Source organism: Oreochromis aureus, linkage group 20, assembly GCF_013358895.1.
Source record: "Oreochromis aureus strain Israel breed Guangdong linkage group 20, ZZ_aureus, whole genome shotgun sequence".
In the NCBI taxonomy this organism is placed as follows: domain Eukaryota; kingdom Metazoa; phylum Chordata; class Actinopteri; order Cichliformes; family Cichlidae; genus Oreochromis; species Oreochromis aureus.
In genome coordinates this window covers 8,637,373-8,651,749 of record NC_052961.1, presented here as the reverse complement: position 1 = coordinate 8,651,749, position 14,377 = coordinate 8,637,373, and the positions used below count along the sequence as shown (strand labels likewise).

Genomic DNA, 14,377 nt, shown 5'->3' with positions numbered 1-14,377 from the left:
AAACAGGGTGATTTTAAATAGGTAAAAAGTCAATGAAAAACTAAAAAGCTGCGAGCTTTAGACCAGATAGTAAAGACACATCAGATTTAATTTCATTACATAAAGGCAAGTCTACAGAAATGAGTGTTAGGAAGGGATTTTAAGGAATTCACTGATTCTGCAAGACTGAGCTCATCAAACAAGTTACAAAGCCAAAGGGTCCTGATAGCAAAATCATAGTTCATGAAATATTTCAGAGTAACTGGAAATGTAAATGCTGTGATGCATGTCTGTTCAACCTGTAATTATCAATAGACTCAATCAAAACCCTCACAGAGAAGCTCTGTGAGGTGGAAAAGCAACCAAGGACGTGTCAGGCCAATGAAAAAGTTATATCAAAGCAGCACGACTGATTGTGAAGACAAACATGTGAAAAGTTCAGGAAAGTGGGCAGCAGTGGCTAATGTAGGCTATGAATAAATAATGAGGAACTCTGCTGAACTGTGAAACAGAGCCAGGTTCAGAGCCCTCGCCTCTTGACCTCTATACCGTCCCAAGTCACACTTCGCTGCAGAGTCAACAAATGCCAGCCTCCCGGCCTGCTCTCCATATGTGCCAATGTGCTTGAGGGTGGGGTGGGCCAATTTAGTGCAGCATTGTCCCATCAGCCAAGATGGCCTCTCTCCTGGGACTATAATTCAACAACGCAGTGTTTACCAAACCTAGTCTTCAAGCAATTATGTGAATGTGTCCAGGGGGCAGGCTTTCCCTACTGTTCAAACTATGGAGTGGATTTGGTGTTTGCACTGCTGTGCTTTTCAACTCCCCAGAGTCCTCATTGATTCTGAATGGGAATTAAACACCAGGTAGCTGGATCTGAAATGACAAAGCACCACACAGACGGACCGACCACATCAACAAGACTGCATGGCACAAACTGAATACACCATCGAATCAAACTGTCACTGCATAATACTTAGTAGGGGGAAGAAGGGGTCGAGTTACACGCAGCAGAAAAAGACAACAATTCAGACCAATGACACACACACGCTTCAGACTATGTAGTCATAGCGATCCAAGCTGCCCTTCCCCCGCCGCCCCGAATGAAGTCAAGGGACACTTATGACAGTCTATACTGGGAGAAATTTCAGTACCAAAATTGTCAGTGGTAATGTCACGGTTAGTCTGATGTCATACCCCAGAAAGCCAAGTGACCTCCCTAGCTTACATATGCTTAATAAAGACATAATGAAAAAACAGTCATCATTTGTTTCTTATTAAATATGAAGTTGCATCAATGTTTGGTTCGCACAATTCTTCACACTTTTACTGCTGCTTGTTCACAGTGGGATATGGGTACTCTTTTTTATTTATTTATTTAATGGATAACTCTCACCCACTGAGTTTTTATTGACTTTGATTGTCTTGAGCTGTTGTGCATGAAGCTGACATTCCAGCACGAAGGAAGGAGGATCTCGTAGTAACACCAGTCCGCGCGTGTGCTTAATTGAATCAAGAGACAGTTAGCCTGCTGGAGTTCAAAGGCATAATACCAGAAACAGATGCTGTTTGCGGTTACAGATAATTCAATTATGCTGGTGTTGTTGGCCTAACAGTCAGTCAAGGCTGTGGTAAAAGTGTAGAGGCCATCTCATGTTACCTTTCAGTGACAGCACACAACAGATGATAATAAGCCCTCTGGAGCTGACTTCTACAGATCGATGATATTGAACATACATAACTTATGCTGACATTGAAGACACAGGCGATACATGTTCTGCCACTCCAAAGAAAAGCTCAGTGCTCAACAGCATGGCATCACCGGATGTAAAATATATCTTAAAGTCATGAAAACTTCAACACTATAGCTTTTCAAACATCAGGCGTACCACTGCTCACACACTCCAAGTCCAGCATGTGAAAGACTTATGTCTGCTGGCCTGTGCAACTATGTCCCATCATTCAAAAAGGATTTGGTTTAGATCAAATCAACACAGAGGTGTCACAGATATTTCAATCGTGACAGCTCTGTTTATTGGAGGGCATAAAGGTGAGACACCAGACGGGATTTGCAAAGGGTGGGGGCAGTCTATTCTCAGCCGCCCGGTAACGGTCATCCTCTATATGATTCACAGCACAGACACAGAAGCAAGAAGACAAACCATTTCTTAGGTTGCAATATCAGTAATTAATCAAACATATATATTCAACACTGTGTGGACTGTACAGTCATTTGTTAGTCATTTACCAAGCAAAAATATTTCGACTTCAGATTTGCTCCCTTCATTTGTTGTTTGCTCTCAGATGGACAAAATGAGCAATACCAAGCCAGTTTTAGATGCTAAAAACTGTAGAGATTAATAAGAGAACAAATATTCAATAAATGACTTTATAATAAAGATAGCTGCTGGCTGCTGTCTTGAGTGAAAGCAGGCATAGGTACAGCACATTGTTCTACCTGCAGTCGCTCTTGAATACATGGCAATGGTAATGTAGAGGTGAATGCATTTTTTTCCCTTTTGAATAACATTACTGAAAACTTAAAGACCATCACCCTCAAGCGACCTGCATCTTTTATTCTCAAGAATTTCAGGCTCTCCAGGACAGAATAAAACACTCAGCCTAAATGTGAGAAGACACAAACTACCAACTACCACAGAATTCTGTTATTTCCGTTTTTTAATCATTATAAAAACTTTGCATATTTTAGTTATAACAGAAAGTCTAGGCCACGCAAAATGGAGCCTCACAAAGTTTGAGAAGGTTTAGGAGTTGAGTACTCCAGGGAGACTATGAATAGCTTGTTTCTATGGACAAACTTAGCCCGGCTCGGAGCTTCTAGTTTGTCATATTACTTCTAAAAGCATCTTTACAGTTCATGCTGACTGGATTCTGTTATACAGCCCACCTGCATGTGAGCAACCAGTCGCCACACCATTTACCCACAATGAATACTGCTATCAACAGATGACCTTTTTTGGCTTTAATAGGATACAAAGACACTGCTTCTTAACTTTAACTTGATTTTTTGGGGGGATAAATGGTTTGTATATTTGAGTTATATAAGCGACTGATGCATAAAGTCGCCAGTGGGGAGTTTAAAAGTAAAATGAAAGCGTAAAGAGAAAGTTTGAGCTCACTTACAGTAAAAAGCTGCGATGTGAGTATGAAAGAGAGGATAAGTCCACAGATCGAAGTGGTCAGAGTGCCCATTTTCCACCGACCCAGCACAGGCTGTAAATGCTGGGGGAAAGGGGGGAATACGAGGGTCCTTCACGCCTCCTGGCCACTGGAACGGTGCACCTAGTTCAGACTTTTCTTCTCTGGGTAGAAACCCGACTGCTCCTCTGCGTCCCACGCCCGGTGGGACTTCATCAACAGGTAAAACGGATCCCTTCTCGTGTTTTTTTCTCTTTTTCTTTTCTAAAAGATTACGCAAATAAAAAAGATCGACACTACGGGGCTTCTTCTCCCGTGCACTCCGAAACTTGGGACTTGTGGTGGGTTGAATGCAGTCTTGCAAAGTCAATGGGAAGTCCTGTGCGGAGAGTGCGCTGCCGAAAAGTAAAAGGCGGAATGGAATTCATGGAGTGCTCAAAGAGAGGACAACTAATCCCACTGTGGAGAGACGTCACCTAGAATAAAGTGTGTGGTGGTGGTGGGGAAGGACGTTTTTAAGTCTTTACTCGAACAAAAGTAAAACGATTATATAATATGAGCTGTCAAAATGCCTAAAGTATAAAATAATTCAAAAATGAAATTCTAAAGTGCATTAAAACTACTTACTGACCATCTAATCCGTGTTTAAATGAGGAGAAGTGTAAAAGTGTAGTTAATTACCCCATTTTATTGTAGCACATATTTGACATATGACTTACGTTTTGTTTATTTTTAAACCAACTACACATCTGAATTATCCAGAAATAAGTAAAAAGTTTCAGGAACAACACCCAACCTAAAGGGATCTGTTATTTGTCTTTACCTACTGGGTGACATGCTAGTCCTTCACTTTTCATGCCCTCGGGGCACAAATTTATTTATTTATATTTAGGAGTAGCAATATTTACTGACAACAGTTACAGCATTGAAGAGTGCCCACGTGTTTGCAGTCAGTGGTTCAGTTGGTTTGAAAATAAAAGTGTTGCTGCAGAGTTTATGAAAAATATGTCGCTTCAGTTCATGGCAATATATTTGGGCTTTTATTGCCCTCTACTGGAGTTCTAAAATGCAGCACACCGACTTCCCAGGGCAGCGACGCAAATAAACCTAAGAATCAAGTAAGACAAACAACCATTTAACTGCCCTGCGTTGCTGTGTGCTGTGCCGCTGGAGACACGTCCCAAATATAAGCTTGTTTGTCAGGACTGAAGTCAGTAGCTGTTTGAAGGACTGGATGTCTGCATCCAACCATGTAAAAGAGTGATACTCTATCACTCTGAGGTTTGAAAGGGCAGCTGTTGCCAATTAAAAGCTAAACCCTGAATAGAGACAGAGATGAGCTGCTCCAATTTGCTCATGAAAATAGACTAAGAGTAGATGAACAAAATGGGCTCATCAAGTTTGGTTGGCAACTATCGAATTTGACACCACTGAGCTCCTATCCAGTTTTTACAGTCGAATCATTTACTGTACAAAAGCAGTCTTCTAAAAAATCAATTCTGTGTCTCATCTTGGAATATCAAAAAGATGTCAAAAGAAAACAAAACAAGGTGGGGAAGGGTAGATACACCAGAGACCTCACAGTAGAGCCAGCAGTGCCTAATCACACGTTTGAGATACATGCAAGGAGGGACAAGGGATTTAAGTTGTTTTATGTTGTCAGAGGTCACATGCCAAAAGTGTTGGGAAACACTGCTGAAAGTTATGATAAACTCCCAAACTTTTACTCAGTGTACTCCTTTATTATACTGTAATACCACAAAACACCGCGGTTACATAAACTAAAAGCTACACCATAGAGGATAAATGACACCTAGACTGCTGCAGTTATTCCAAGAGCAGGAATTTGTACCAGTGCTCTGTAGACCCCTCTTGCCTCTTGGATACAAGAGGCAGCTTATTTCTGGGTCTGACTGGTCTGACTGTTTATAAGAGGCATCTCACTGACCACAGTGGTGTGATTTAAGGACTACTCCCTTGCTTGCAGTCAGCAGAAAAGTTCTGGAAAAGTCATGTGAAAAAAGTTAAGTAAAAAAATGCCTTAACCCATTATTATAGGCCTCAAAGTCAACTTAACCTTCAACAAACTGTTTAGGATAGTTGTCTGTTTTGTGGCTGTGTTGGAAACACCAACCGAGTCCTCTGTGAATTACAAACATGTGTTGGTGTTCAATAAAGTATACTACTGTTTCAGCAGCATGTTTATGAAGCATATAATGCCAGGAGAATATATACCTTGTATGTAATTTCATGCCTTTGAGAGTTTTATTTTGTAGTTGGAGAAGTAAATAAACAATGCATATAAAACTATTCAGAAGTTAAGATCAAGTCTCTCTTTTTTTGTGTCTGACCCTTAAAATGTGCAGCTTAAGAGTGTTGTTTGTTTCTATGTATTTTGATATTACTGTAACTGTAATACAGTGAAGCTGGACTGTTCAGCTGCAGAAAGCAGCTGCCAAAAACCAGCAGACCAGCCAGAGAAAATGAAATGATTCCTCTCTCAGTGGGGGTCAACGCCCCTTGGAGCCTGATGCAAATGAAGTTATACTGAAAGAAGTTGGAGCACACACAGGAGGCTCGTACCAATCTTTTTCATTTCATCATAATATGTATGTCATATCTTTCCCTGTCCTCTGCTTCGATTGCACCAGATAAGTCCCAAGCGTCCGGTTTTGTTAAAAAATGCTGTTGGTATATTAGAAAGATGGGAAATGAGAGTAATTCCAGAGTCACTTTGCAGGTTACAAGTTGATTATCCGCATGTAAAAAGCTACATGTCACAAAGACATCAAGACTTTATATAGTAAATATTTTGCTAAGAGAACTCAAGTTCATTTAAAAATGAGAAAATATTAAAAGAAGTAAACAAGCAATAAGTAAAAACATATTTTGCAACTCTGATAATCCTACAAAATTACAGTCTGTTGTTACATCCACTTTGAAAGTGAAACATATTGCAAAACAGACCCTCACCATAGGGATTTGAACATTTGCAGAGGAATTTAAAGAAACCAGACAACTGTTTGAAAGGGCGTTTTATGGAGTGTTCTCTCTCTCTCTCTCCCTCTACACACACACACACACACACACACACACACATACCCAAACATATTGATATATATATATACCAAAAATGTAACTTCCTCTCTAGCATCTGCACTAACTTTAGTCATTTTAAGGTTGTAACATTATAATTTATTCTCATTCTTGCCCCATCTGCAATAGCTCCGTGTCCCTACCCTTCAGATCAACAACCACTGGATTATGTTAACATTTTTTAAATGAAATTATACAGCTTTGCTGATTTTATAGGCCCTGTGTCTGTTCTATCATTTCTGTCAACAAAATACGGCCAATAATGTGTTGCCAGACTTAGCAAATGCAACAAATCTGAGATTAAAGTTAGCAGTGCTTGAAGAATAACCCATAATCACAACCCATCCAGAGAGGCTGGAGAAAATTATATGTAGAAAACCCATGCAAGCATGAGGGAGACAACTACACACAGAAACACCCAGGAGACTGATGAGACAGCAGTATTAATCCCTGTGACACATGCTGCCCTTCAAGAAAGGGAAAAAGACAGGAAATGAAGATGGGTAAAAGAAGAGGAAAAAAGAAGGTTGGTTGAAAAAATAATTATTGTATTTTTTGGGGTTATATAAAGGTGTCCAAGGGCTACATTTCAGAAAAAGTACAATGCTTCTCTCTTATAATAGCTGCTGTTATATAATGCTAATAAATACAGTTCTGTGCAAGCCTTGAGCCATCCCTCCTTCCTTCATATTTTGCTTCTAATCCAGACTTTGACATTTTTAAAGTGGTCATTTGCAATAGTTACAATAGACTTTGTGAAGGTCACGTTCTGTTCAAGGAACTAGATTAGGATGATTTGAGTTTTGTGGCATTTTGAGCCATCCTTCTTGAAGTAGTCATGAGAAGAGAAAAGACATGCTGAAAAAACATGAATTAGTAACTAGTTTTCATATGGTGAATATTGAAACCATAGACATTTAACATTTTTCTGAAAGGTTAAAGTAAAAGCTTTTTAAGAAATGAAGTGCTCCTGTCCAGTATACTGCTGGAATTCCTTCAATTTTAAGTGGATACAGGACATGTTGAGTTTATACAACAGCATAAACAATGCAAGAGTGCCGGGCAGTATGACTGGAGTGTGATATCAGAAGGAAGACACTTGTCTTCAGCAGTCAAGGTAAATAAAGACACTTCAAAAATAATATTTCCTTACATATTTACTAAAAGCAGCAGTTAGTTTAAATCACTGACCGGTTTGTCTTTCTTGCCTTAAATGCACATTGGTGAATACTGAATTTCACATTTTCATTTAGTACACCCAAACAGCACTACACTTAAGTTGTCATGGTTTTAAAACTCATCTGCAGCACTGCACTGTTGAATGAGTGCAGGATTTCTTAATGAAGCAAATACTTACAGAATCAAAACTTGTGTCCAGTGCGGCACACTCATCATTTTGTTCGCAAATTTATAAGACAGTAATTACCGTCAGATATTTTTGTGTCATTCAAGAGTGCAAAGCATGACTGTACCAAAATTTGATTGTCCGAGTTTTTCCAAAACTAAACATTTTATTCTGTTCTGTGCTCTTATTATTTATCAATAGTATTTAATTTTTGGGAGAACACATAACATTTCAAAGAGGAGGTTGGCCCCAGTCAATGCGGTGTTTCCTGTTGACAGAATGGAAGAAAAAAATGAAATGAATATGAGGACAAGAGGGAAAAAATACATTAGAAAGAAAATTGAAATTTCAAAAGAATTTAAATGTTAAAAAGCACCTGTGGTGTCATAGGGTGGTGACACCTCCACTAGATCACATCCAACAAGGTTCAGACCACGGCATCCCCGAATAATCTCAACTCCCTAAATCCAATTGTGATGATAGATTGAAAAAATGAATTATTAATGCAGCAGAAAAGACAACATTTCCTTGCCTGGTGTATGTAGTTTTTTATATATAGCTAGTAACTAGTATAGTAAACTTTGAGGTGTCTTTAGCACCTTGATTACCTGTATGGGAGTGAGCCCTGCTATCTCAGGTGTGCCTGTTCCAGGGGCAAAGCCAGGGTCAAGAGCATCAATGTCAAAACTGAGGTATACTGGACCTTTGCCCATCTGATTCCTGACCTCATCCATTAAAGGCGCAAGAGATTTGAACCAACACTCTTCCACTTGCACAACACGGAAGCCCTAGAGGAGTAGAAAAAAAACATAGTAGCCTTGTTATGAGAAAATTATTTTGAGACATATGGCATCTCCGAGTCAGTGCCATAAAATGTCCTTGTTCTAGATGAATGCATTTGCATCTTGTTGTCAAAAAACAAGCACAAAAAACATATAAAATACACTAATTATTAGCATAATTTCTTGCAACCTTATATTAATCCAGTTATACAGCATTTACTCTCCAGACAAAATGCCAAAACCATTATGTTAAATTTATCTGAGGCATTTCCCTATGGGGAACAAGCAAGTAAAGGTTTTTTTATACAACGGCAAAAAATATATGCTAAACATAAGCATGCTTTACACAAATGAAACAGTAACCTAGCAGAGTACCTGTGCACGACTCCATTCATATGAGTCGGCAGAATAGCCTGAACCCCGAAGGCCGATCTGGACAACTCTCTTGCAGTCCAGTAATCCTTCCTCCACACATCGTCTGAATGGAGTCCCGTGGCCTATTTTCTCCCCCAATACCACATCACTGGTGTCAGCATGAGCATCCACATGGATCAAACCCACTGGGCCATGCCTAACAAATTATCACAGGAACAAGGGCATGGGGTACAAAATGGTTAAAGAGGAAGTTCATGTTTATCAGTGGCAGCTATATATATTAACCGAGGACTCTTCCTGCATTCTCAGTAAACCCAATTCACACAAAACAGTATTCTTTAATTTTATTGCATTCTCAGATTGTAAAGTCAGCGAATGTAAGAATGCATAACTCAAGTGACACCTGAATCATGCATTTTTGGATTTGTAGGCTGTACAGTTTTGGAAGTTTGGGGGAAAAATGCTTAATAGCCGTATTAGGTCACACAGTTCAACACAGATCCAAACAATGTTTATTGTATCCTAAAGTGTGTAAAAAAGTAGTACTGTATCAGTTCCTAGGAATAAAGCACACTTACTTCTCAGCAACAGCTTGCAGGATTGGGTAAGCAATAGTGTGATCGCCACCTGCAGACAAAACTTCCTTAAAATCCAACCTTTGATCAAATCTTCTCTTTAGTTTATAGAGCTATCTAAATGGCTAATAATTGAACATGTATTACAACACTGTGCTTTGTTAAACATTTACTGAGCTATCCTTGACTATCTGTGCAACTGTCTAAACAACAAGCATGTAAGCAAGAGCACTTTTAGAGCATTTTCTTCACCTCTAGAGATCAGTTTTCTTCTCACCCATAGTTAGTGGGATGCAGCCAGTGGCCACGATCTTTCTGTAGGCCTCCCTGATGCGTTTGCAAGTGTCTTTCAGGTCATACACATTAACATTCACATCCCCAATATCAGCAACCACGAGGGACTCATAAGGTGCTGCCCTGGTGCCACTGTTGTAAGCCCTCAGCATGGCCGACTCAACTCTGATCTGTCGTGGGCCAAACCTGTGAACCAGGATGACAGCTATGATTGTTGAAGCACAATGGCTGCTGCTTGGATTTTGCATTTTTTTTTATTGTGACATTTTTTAACCTTGATGGCATGAAATAGTGCTTACTGTACAGAGTAAGGTATTGGGTGGTCAAAATGAACGTGGAAGTTTCAGCTTTTGTACATTCCCTGCAGCTGAGGATTTCAGTTGCCTAGATACGTCTCAATTTTGTACAAGGTGGTCTATGAAGTTTTGTTCATTGCACAACATGAGGATAAGATTAATTTAGTCACTTTAATTATTAAAGTGAAATTTAAATCTATCTTTAAACGCCTGAAAACAGTAGCTTTTTATGCATGCATCCAATATGACAGTCTACGGTGCAGCAGGCCCATACGTTTAAATATTAGCTGCAGAGAAAAACACCACCTTGCGCCAGGTCGGTTCGAGGTCCCGGTATCAATTGGGACGCCAACAAACGCTGCATCAAGCCCTTCTGCGGTGTCCTGGTAAGGTAATTTGGCCATGGTGGGGATCCCGGACACCCTGGCAACAAACTCGGCGCTCGGTGGAACATTGTAGCGTTTCCCTGAGCACTGTCTGTTCGGATTTATGCAAAGGCCTCGTCTGTCGCTGCAAAGAGCCAAAGTTTGTCGTGGCTGCAAGGCGAAAAAGTCCGCTGCTGCAGCGGTAATGGCACGACTTAAATGCAGGTTTCTCCAAAGCGAAGACATGCCTGCTAACTTGAGCGTAAAGTTAAGTTGTGTCAGCAGGCCTTTAAAGGACTTCTGCTACTTTAGTGCTTTATTGTATGCTCGTAATATTTTATTTTGCGTCGAGCAGCGTAATGAAAAAGTATAGTTGAGCAGTATTTATTTAACTTATTAATTTGCATTGTACACACTGTGATATTGGCTGCACAATTTGATTCTTATTATACAGGTTAAACAATGCACATCTTATTAGGCGACTGATTAATTCATTACTTTTCTTAGTAGTCTTATAAGTCACAGCATGACTCGCAGCCCTGAAGGCAGCACGAGTCTGCAAATCAGTAATCGAGGACGTAACCAGCTGTGACCGTCTATCAGGAAGAGAAGGACCAGCGTTATGAATGATTGATAAACAAAACTATGAAGAATACATATAAATTAGTTATAATACTTTGGATAGACAGAATGCGAGTTCTATGATTTTTGCTTATGACTTCATTAAAGTAGAATGTAGAAGAAAGTATATAGTGAAAAAATGCAATATTACAGCTGTGATAAGATTATAATTTAACAGGTAGCTAAATTTGTAATTTCAAAGTTACTTTTCCTCCTGGACACTGGCTTTCCACGTCAGCCAAGCAATTTGTTCAATGTAAACGATCACATAAGCGGAGTTCAAATACTTCAGCTGTTGAACTCCGCTTATGTGATCGTAAGTGATCGCCCTCGAAAATAAAATGCTCCTGAATTTAGCATTTTATTTTATTCTCGGATCTCCAAACAATATAGCTTTCATTGTGATGCCGTGGCTTTACTCAATATAACAAGTTTCTGGCTAATTGCATTGATTTACGCAAGCAAGCGAATACCTTTCTTTTTTCTTAAATTTTATATAAAGGGAGCATCAGAGGGTCTTGCCTCCTTCTGCCAGATTTGATGAAATTCTACTCTCTTCTTGCACAGTCCTGTATAGTCCTTATTCCTGCCGACTCACGCCTTAGCGGAGGAGGAATTAGGTCCTGAAAGCCTCTTATCTCACATTGGAGGTTCTGAATGGGAAACAATTACTGCGCCAAACGGAGAAGCGTTTTCAGTTTGTGCACTTCACCTGTCCTCCTGAAGAGGCAGAGCGAAGATCGTCATCACAGCAGCCTCAGACACCGAGCATCTCAGACGCAGACACTCCTCTGGCTTGTCTCATTACATTGCATAATACCGACAAGCAATCATGGTAAGCGAGGCTTTAATTTCTAACATTTGACTTGCTTATTTGTCATTGTTTAAGTCTAAGATATGTGGAAATTAAACTGGGTCGTTTTTTCAGTTCTGTTTTTTTGTTCCAAATTACTACAACCTTGCTTGTTGCCATGCAGTATTCCGCAGCATACTGTGATCATACATTGTTTTAATTGTGAATATAGTACCGTGAGATGTCGTCAGTTCGTTAAGTTTGCACTTAAATGATGAATTACGTTCCTATGCAAGCGCCTGATCCTTATCCTACACAACTCCTGTAAATCAGCTTAGTCTTGACCACTAGACCTGTCCACTTGCTTCCCCTTGGCGTACTTATGAATTTCTGAACCTGATCTTCAGCCATTTAACACAGCGTTTATATAAATGTATGTTACATAAATGCAGTGTCCTCTTTTCTAAAAATAATTACGTCACATACATACACCATATTGTGCTTATGTGTTAAATAAAACTAAGCCATCCCTAATATCTTATATGCTTAAAATATACCATAAAATCAAATACAGTACAAATTGTGTTACATATAACCCCAGTGGATGATCTGAATGTGTCTTTTTAAAGAGCCAGCACACTGCAACATGTCTGACCTAGATAATCCCCTCTGTCTACAGTAATCCTGCAGTAGGCAGTTTTATGTCGCAGCACAAAATGCATGGGCTTCTGTAAAATAAATGGCAGACTGAGCCTGAATCCAACTGTTATAATAGAATATAGAAAATGTATTAGTAACGGCTTCTTGTGCAAGGTAGGGAAAATGTAATTTAAGCAGTTATGTTAAAGGCAATTTAAAATACAGTGATTTTTTCATTTGTGAGCCCGATTAATGTGTTTTATCCCTCCTTTTTTAATTAGCAAAAACTGCTCTGAAAACTGGTTATCTTCAGCAAGTGGAAGACTCGTCTTTGTTTTTAATCCAAATCTTCTTTCCCCTTACACTAGCGTGAGTGTATTTCCATCCATGTTGGTCAAGCTGGTGTCCAAATTGGCAATGCCTGCTGGGAGCTTTACTGCCTGGAACATGGGATCCAGCCAGACGGTCAGATGCCCAGTGACAAAGCCATTGGTGGTGGAGACGATTCTTTCAACACCTTCTTCAGTGAGACTGGAGCTGGAAAGCACGTCCCCAGAGCTGTTTTTGTCGACTTAGAGCCCACTGTCATTGGTAAACTTCCACAAATAAACTTATCGCTGTTGCCTCTTTAATTTATTAAAACCCTTACATAATTTCTTAATGGTGGTTTCTTTGTAGATGAGGTGCGCACTGGGACCTACCGCCAGTTGTTCCACCCTGAGCAGCTGATCACTGGCAAGGAGGATGCTGCCAATAACTACGCCCGTGGACACTACACCATTGGCAAAGAAATCATTGACCTGGTTCTGGACAGGATTCGTAAACTGGTGGGTAAATCAGAGCAGAAGAAGCCTGGGTAAATGACCTAACTGATGGGTATATCTCTTATCTGGTTGCCATCTCTTCCTCTCTGTCCTCAGGCTGATCAGTGCACTGGTCTTCAGGGCTTCCTGGTGTTCCACAGCTTTGGCGGTGGCACCGGCTCTGGTTTCACCTCCCTGCTGATGGAGCGTCTGTCTGTCGACTATGGCAAGAAGTCCAAGCTGGAGTTCTCCATCTACCCAGCTCCCCAGGTGTCCACCGCTGTGGTGGAGCCCTACAACTCCATCCTGACCACCCACACAACCCTAGAGCACTCCGACTGTGCATTCATGGTAGATAACGAGGCCATCTACGATATCTGCCGTAGGAACCTTGATATCGAGCGTCCTACTTACACTAACCTGAACAGGCTGATCAGTCAGATTGTGTCCTCCATCACTGCTTCCCTCCGCTTTGATGGTGCCCTCAATGTTGATCTGACCGAGTTCCAGACCAACTTGGTGCCATACCCCCGTATCCACTTCCCCCTGGCCACCTATGCTCCAGTCATCTCTGCAGAGAAGGCTTACCACGAGCAGCTCTCAGTGGCTGAGATCACAAACGCCTGCTTTGAGCCAGCCAATCAGATGGTGAAATGTGACCCTCGCCACGGCAAGTACATGGCCTGTTGCCTTTTGTACCGTGGCGATGTGGTACCCAAAGATGTCAATGCTGCCATTGCCACCATCAAAACTAAGCGCTCCATCCAGTTTGTGGACTGGTGCCCCACTGGTTTCAAGGTTGGCATCAACTACCAGCCCCCCACTGTGGTTCCTGGTGGAGATCTGGCCAAGGTCCAGAGGGCTGTGTGCATGCTGAGCAACACCACTGCTATTGCAGAGGCCTGGGCTCGGCTTGACCACAAGTTCGATCTGATGTACGCTAAGCGTGCCTTTGTTCACTGGTACGTGGGTGAGGGTATGGAGGAGGGAGAGTTCTCCGAGGCCAGAGAGGACATGGCAGCTCTGGAGAAGGATTATGAGGAGGTGGGAGTTGATTCTATTGAGGGTGAAGGAGAAGAGGAAGGAGAGGAGTACTGAAGGGGTCACGAGGAATTATACAGGAAACTTCAGTGTGTTCCTAAATACATTCCAGTCTATTTATTACCTGTTTGACTTTGTTCAGAGTATAAATTATTAAAATGCTAATATGGCTCTGTCTTAAATAAAGCTTCTGTAAAATGAAGTCTTGTATCAA

General features: G+C 40.8%; 3 protein-coding genes across 8 annotated transcripts in view; 1 reads left to right on the top strand and 2 right to left on the bottom strand.

Moving 5' to 3' along the window:
• hspg2 (heparan sulfate proteoglycan 2) overlaps nt 1–3,533 on the bottom strand; it is a 94,838-nt gene extending 91,305 nt beyond the window's left edge. For all 6 annotated transcript variants that reach the window (XM_039604040.1, XM_039604042.1, XM_039604043.1 and 3 more), the window contains exon 1: nt 3,124–3,533. In XM_039604040.1, coding sequence (XP_039459974.1) covers nt 3,124–3,192 — 69 coding nt within the window. In that variant the 5' untranslated portion in view covers nt 3,193–3,533. The remainder of the gene's footprint in view (nt 1–3,123) is intronic.
• Nucleotides 3,534–7,376: 3,843 nt separating this feature from the next.
• Nucleotides 7,377–10,556, bottom strand: agmat (agmatine ureohydrolase (agmatinase)). Its single transcript, XM_031741903.2, has 7 exons — nt 10,208–10,556; nt 9,589–9,791; nt 9,315–9,363; nt 8,737–8,932; nt 8,188–8,367; nt 7,956–8,040; nt 7,377–7,847 (listed from the first exon to the last, which is right to left on the bottom strand). Exons 1-7 carry the CDS (start codon nt 10,510–10,512, stop codon nt 7,774–7,776), a joined length of 1,092 nt encoding a protein of 363 aa, XP_031597763.1. The 5' UTR covers nt 10,513–10,556; the 3' UTR covers nt 7,377–7,773.
• Nucleotides 10,557–11,601: 1,045 nt separating this feature from the next.
• On the top strand, nt 11,602–14,365 carry LOC116321977 (tubulin alpha-1B chain). The gene is made up of 4 exons (XM_031741927.2): nt 11,602–11,722; nt 12,688–12,910; nt 12,998–13,146; nt 13,240–14,365. The coding sequence occupies exons 1-4, from the start codon at nt 11,720–11,722 to the stop codon at nt 14,218–14,220; spliced, it is 1,356 nt and encodes a 451-aa protein (XP_031597787.2). The 5' UTR covers nt 11,602–11,719; the 3' UTR covers nt 14,221–14,365.
• Nucleotides 14,366–14,377: the final 12 nt, after the last annotated feature.

Coding starts and splice junctions, on each gene's coding strand:
- agmat (XM_031741903.2), bottom strand. CDS start 10,512: ATGTCTTCGCTTTGGAGAAACCTGCATTTAAGTCGTGCCATTACCGCT. Junction 8,368..8,736: donor ATGAATGGAGTCGTGCACAG/GTACTCTGCTAG, acceptor CTACTCCTCTAG/GGCTTCCGTGTTGTGCAAGT. Junction 8,041..8,187: donor CAGGGCTCACTCCCATACAG/GTAATCAAGGTG, acceptor AATTGGATTTAG/GGAGTTGAGATTATTCGGGG.
- LOC116321977 (XM_031741927.2), top strand. Junction 12,911..12,997: donor CTTAGAGCCCACTGTCATTG/GTAAACTTCCAC, acceptor GTTTCTTTGTAG/ATGAGGTGCGCACTGGGACC. Junction 13,147..13,239: donor TGGACAGGATTCGTAAACTG/GTGGGTAAATCA, acceptor CTCTGTCCTCAG/GCTGATCAGTGCACTGGTCT.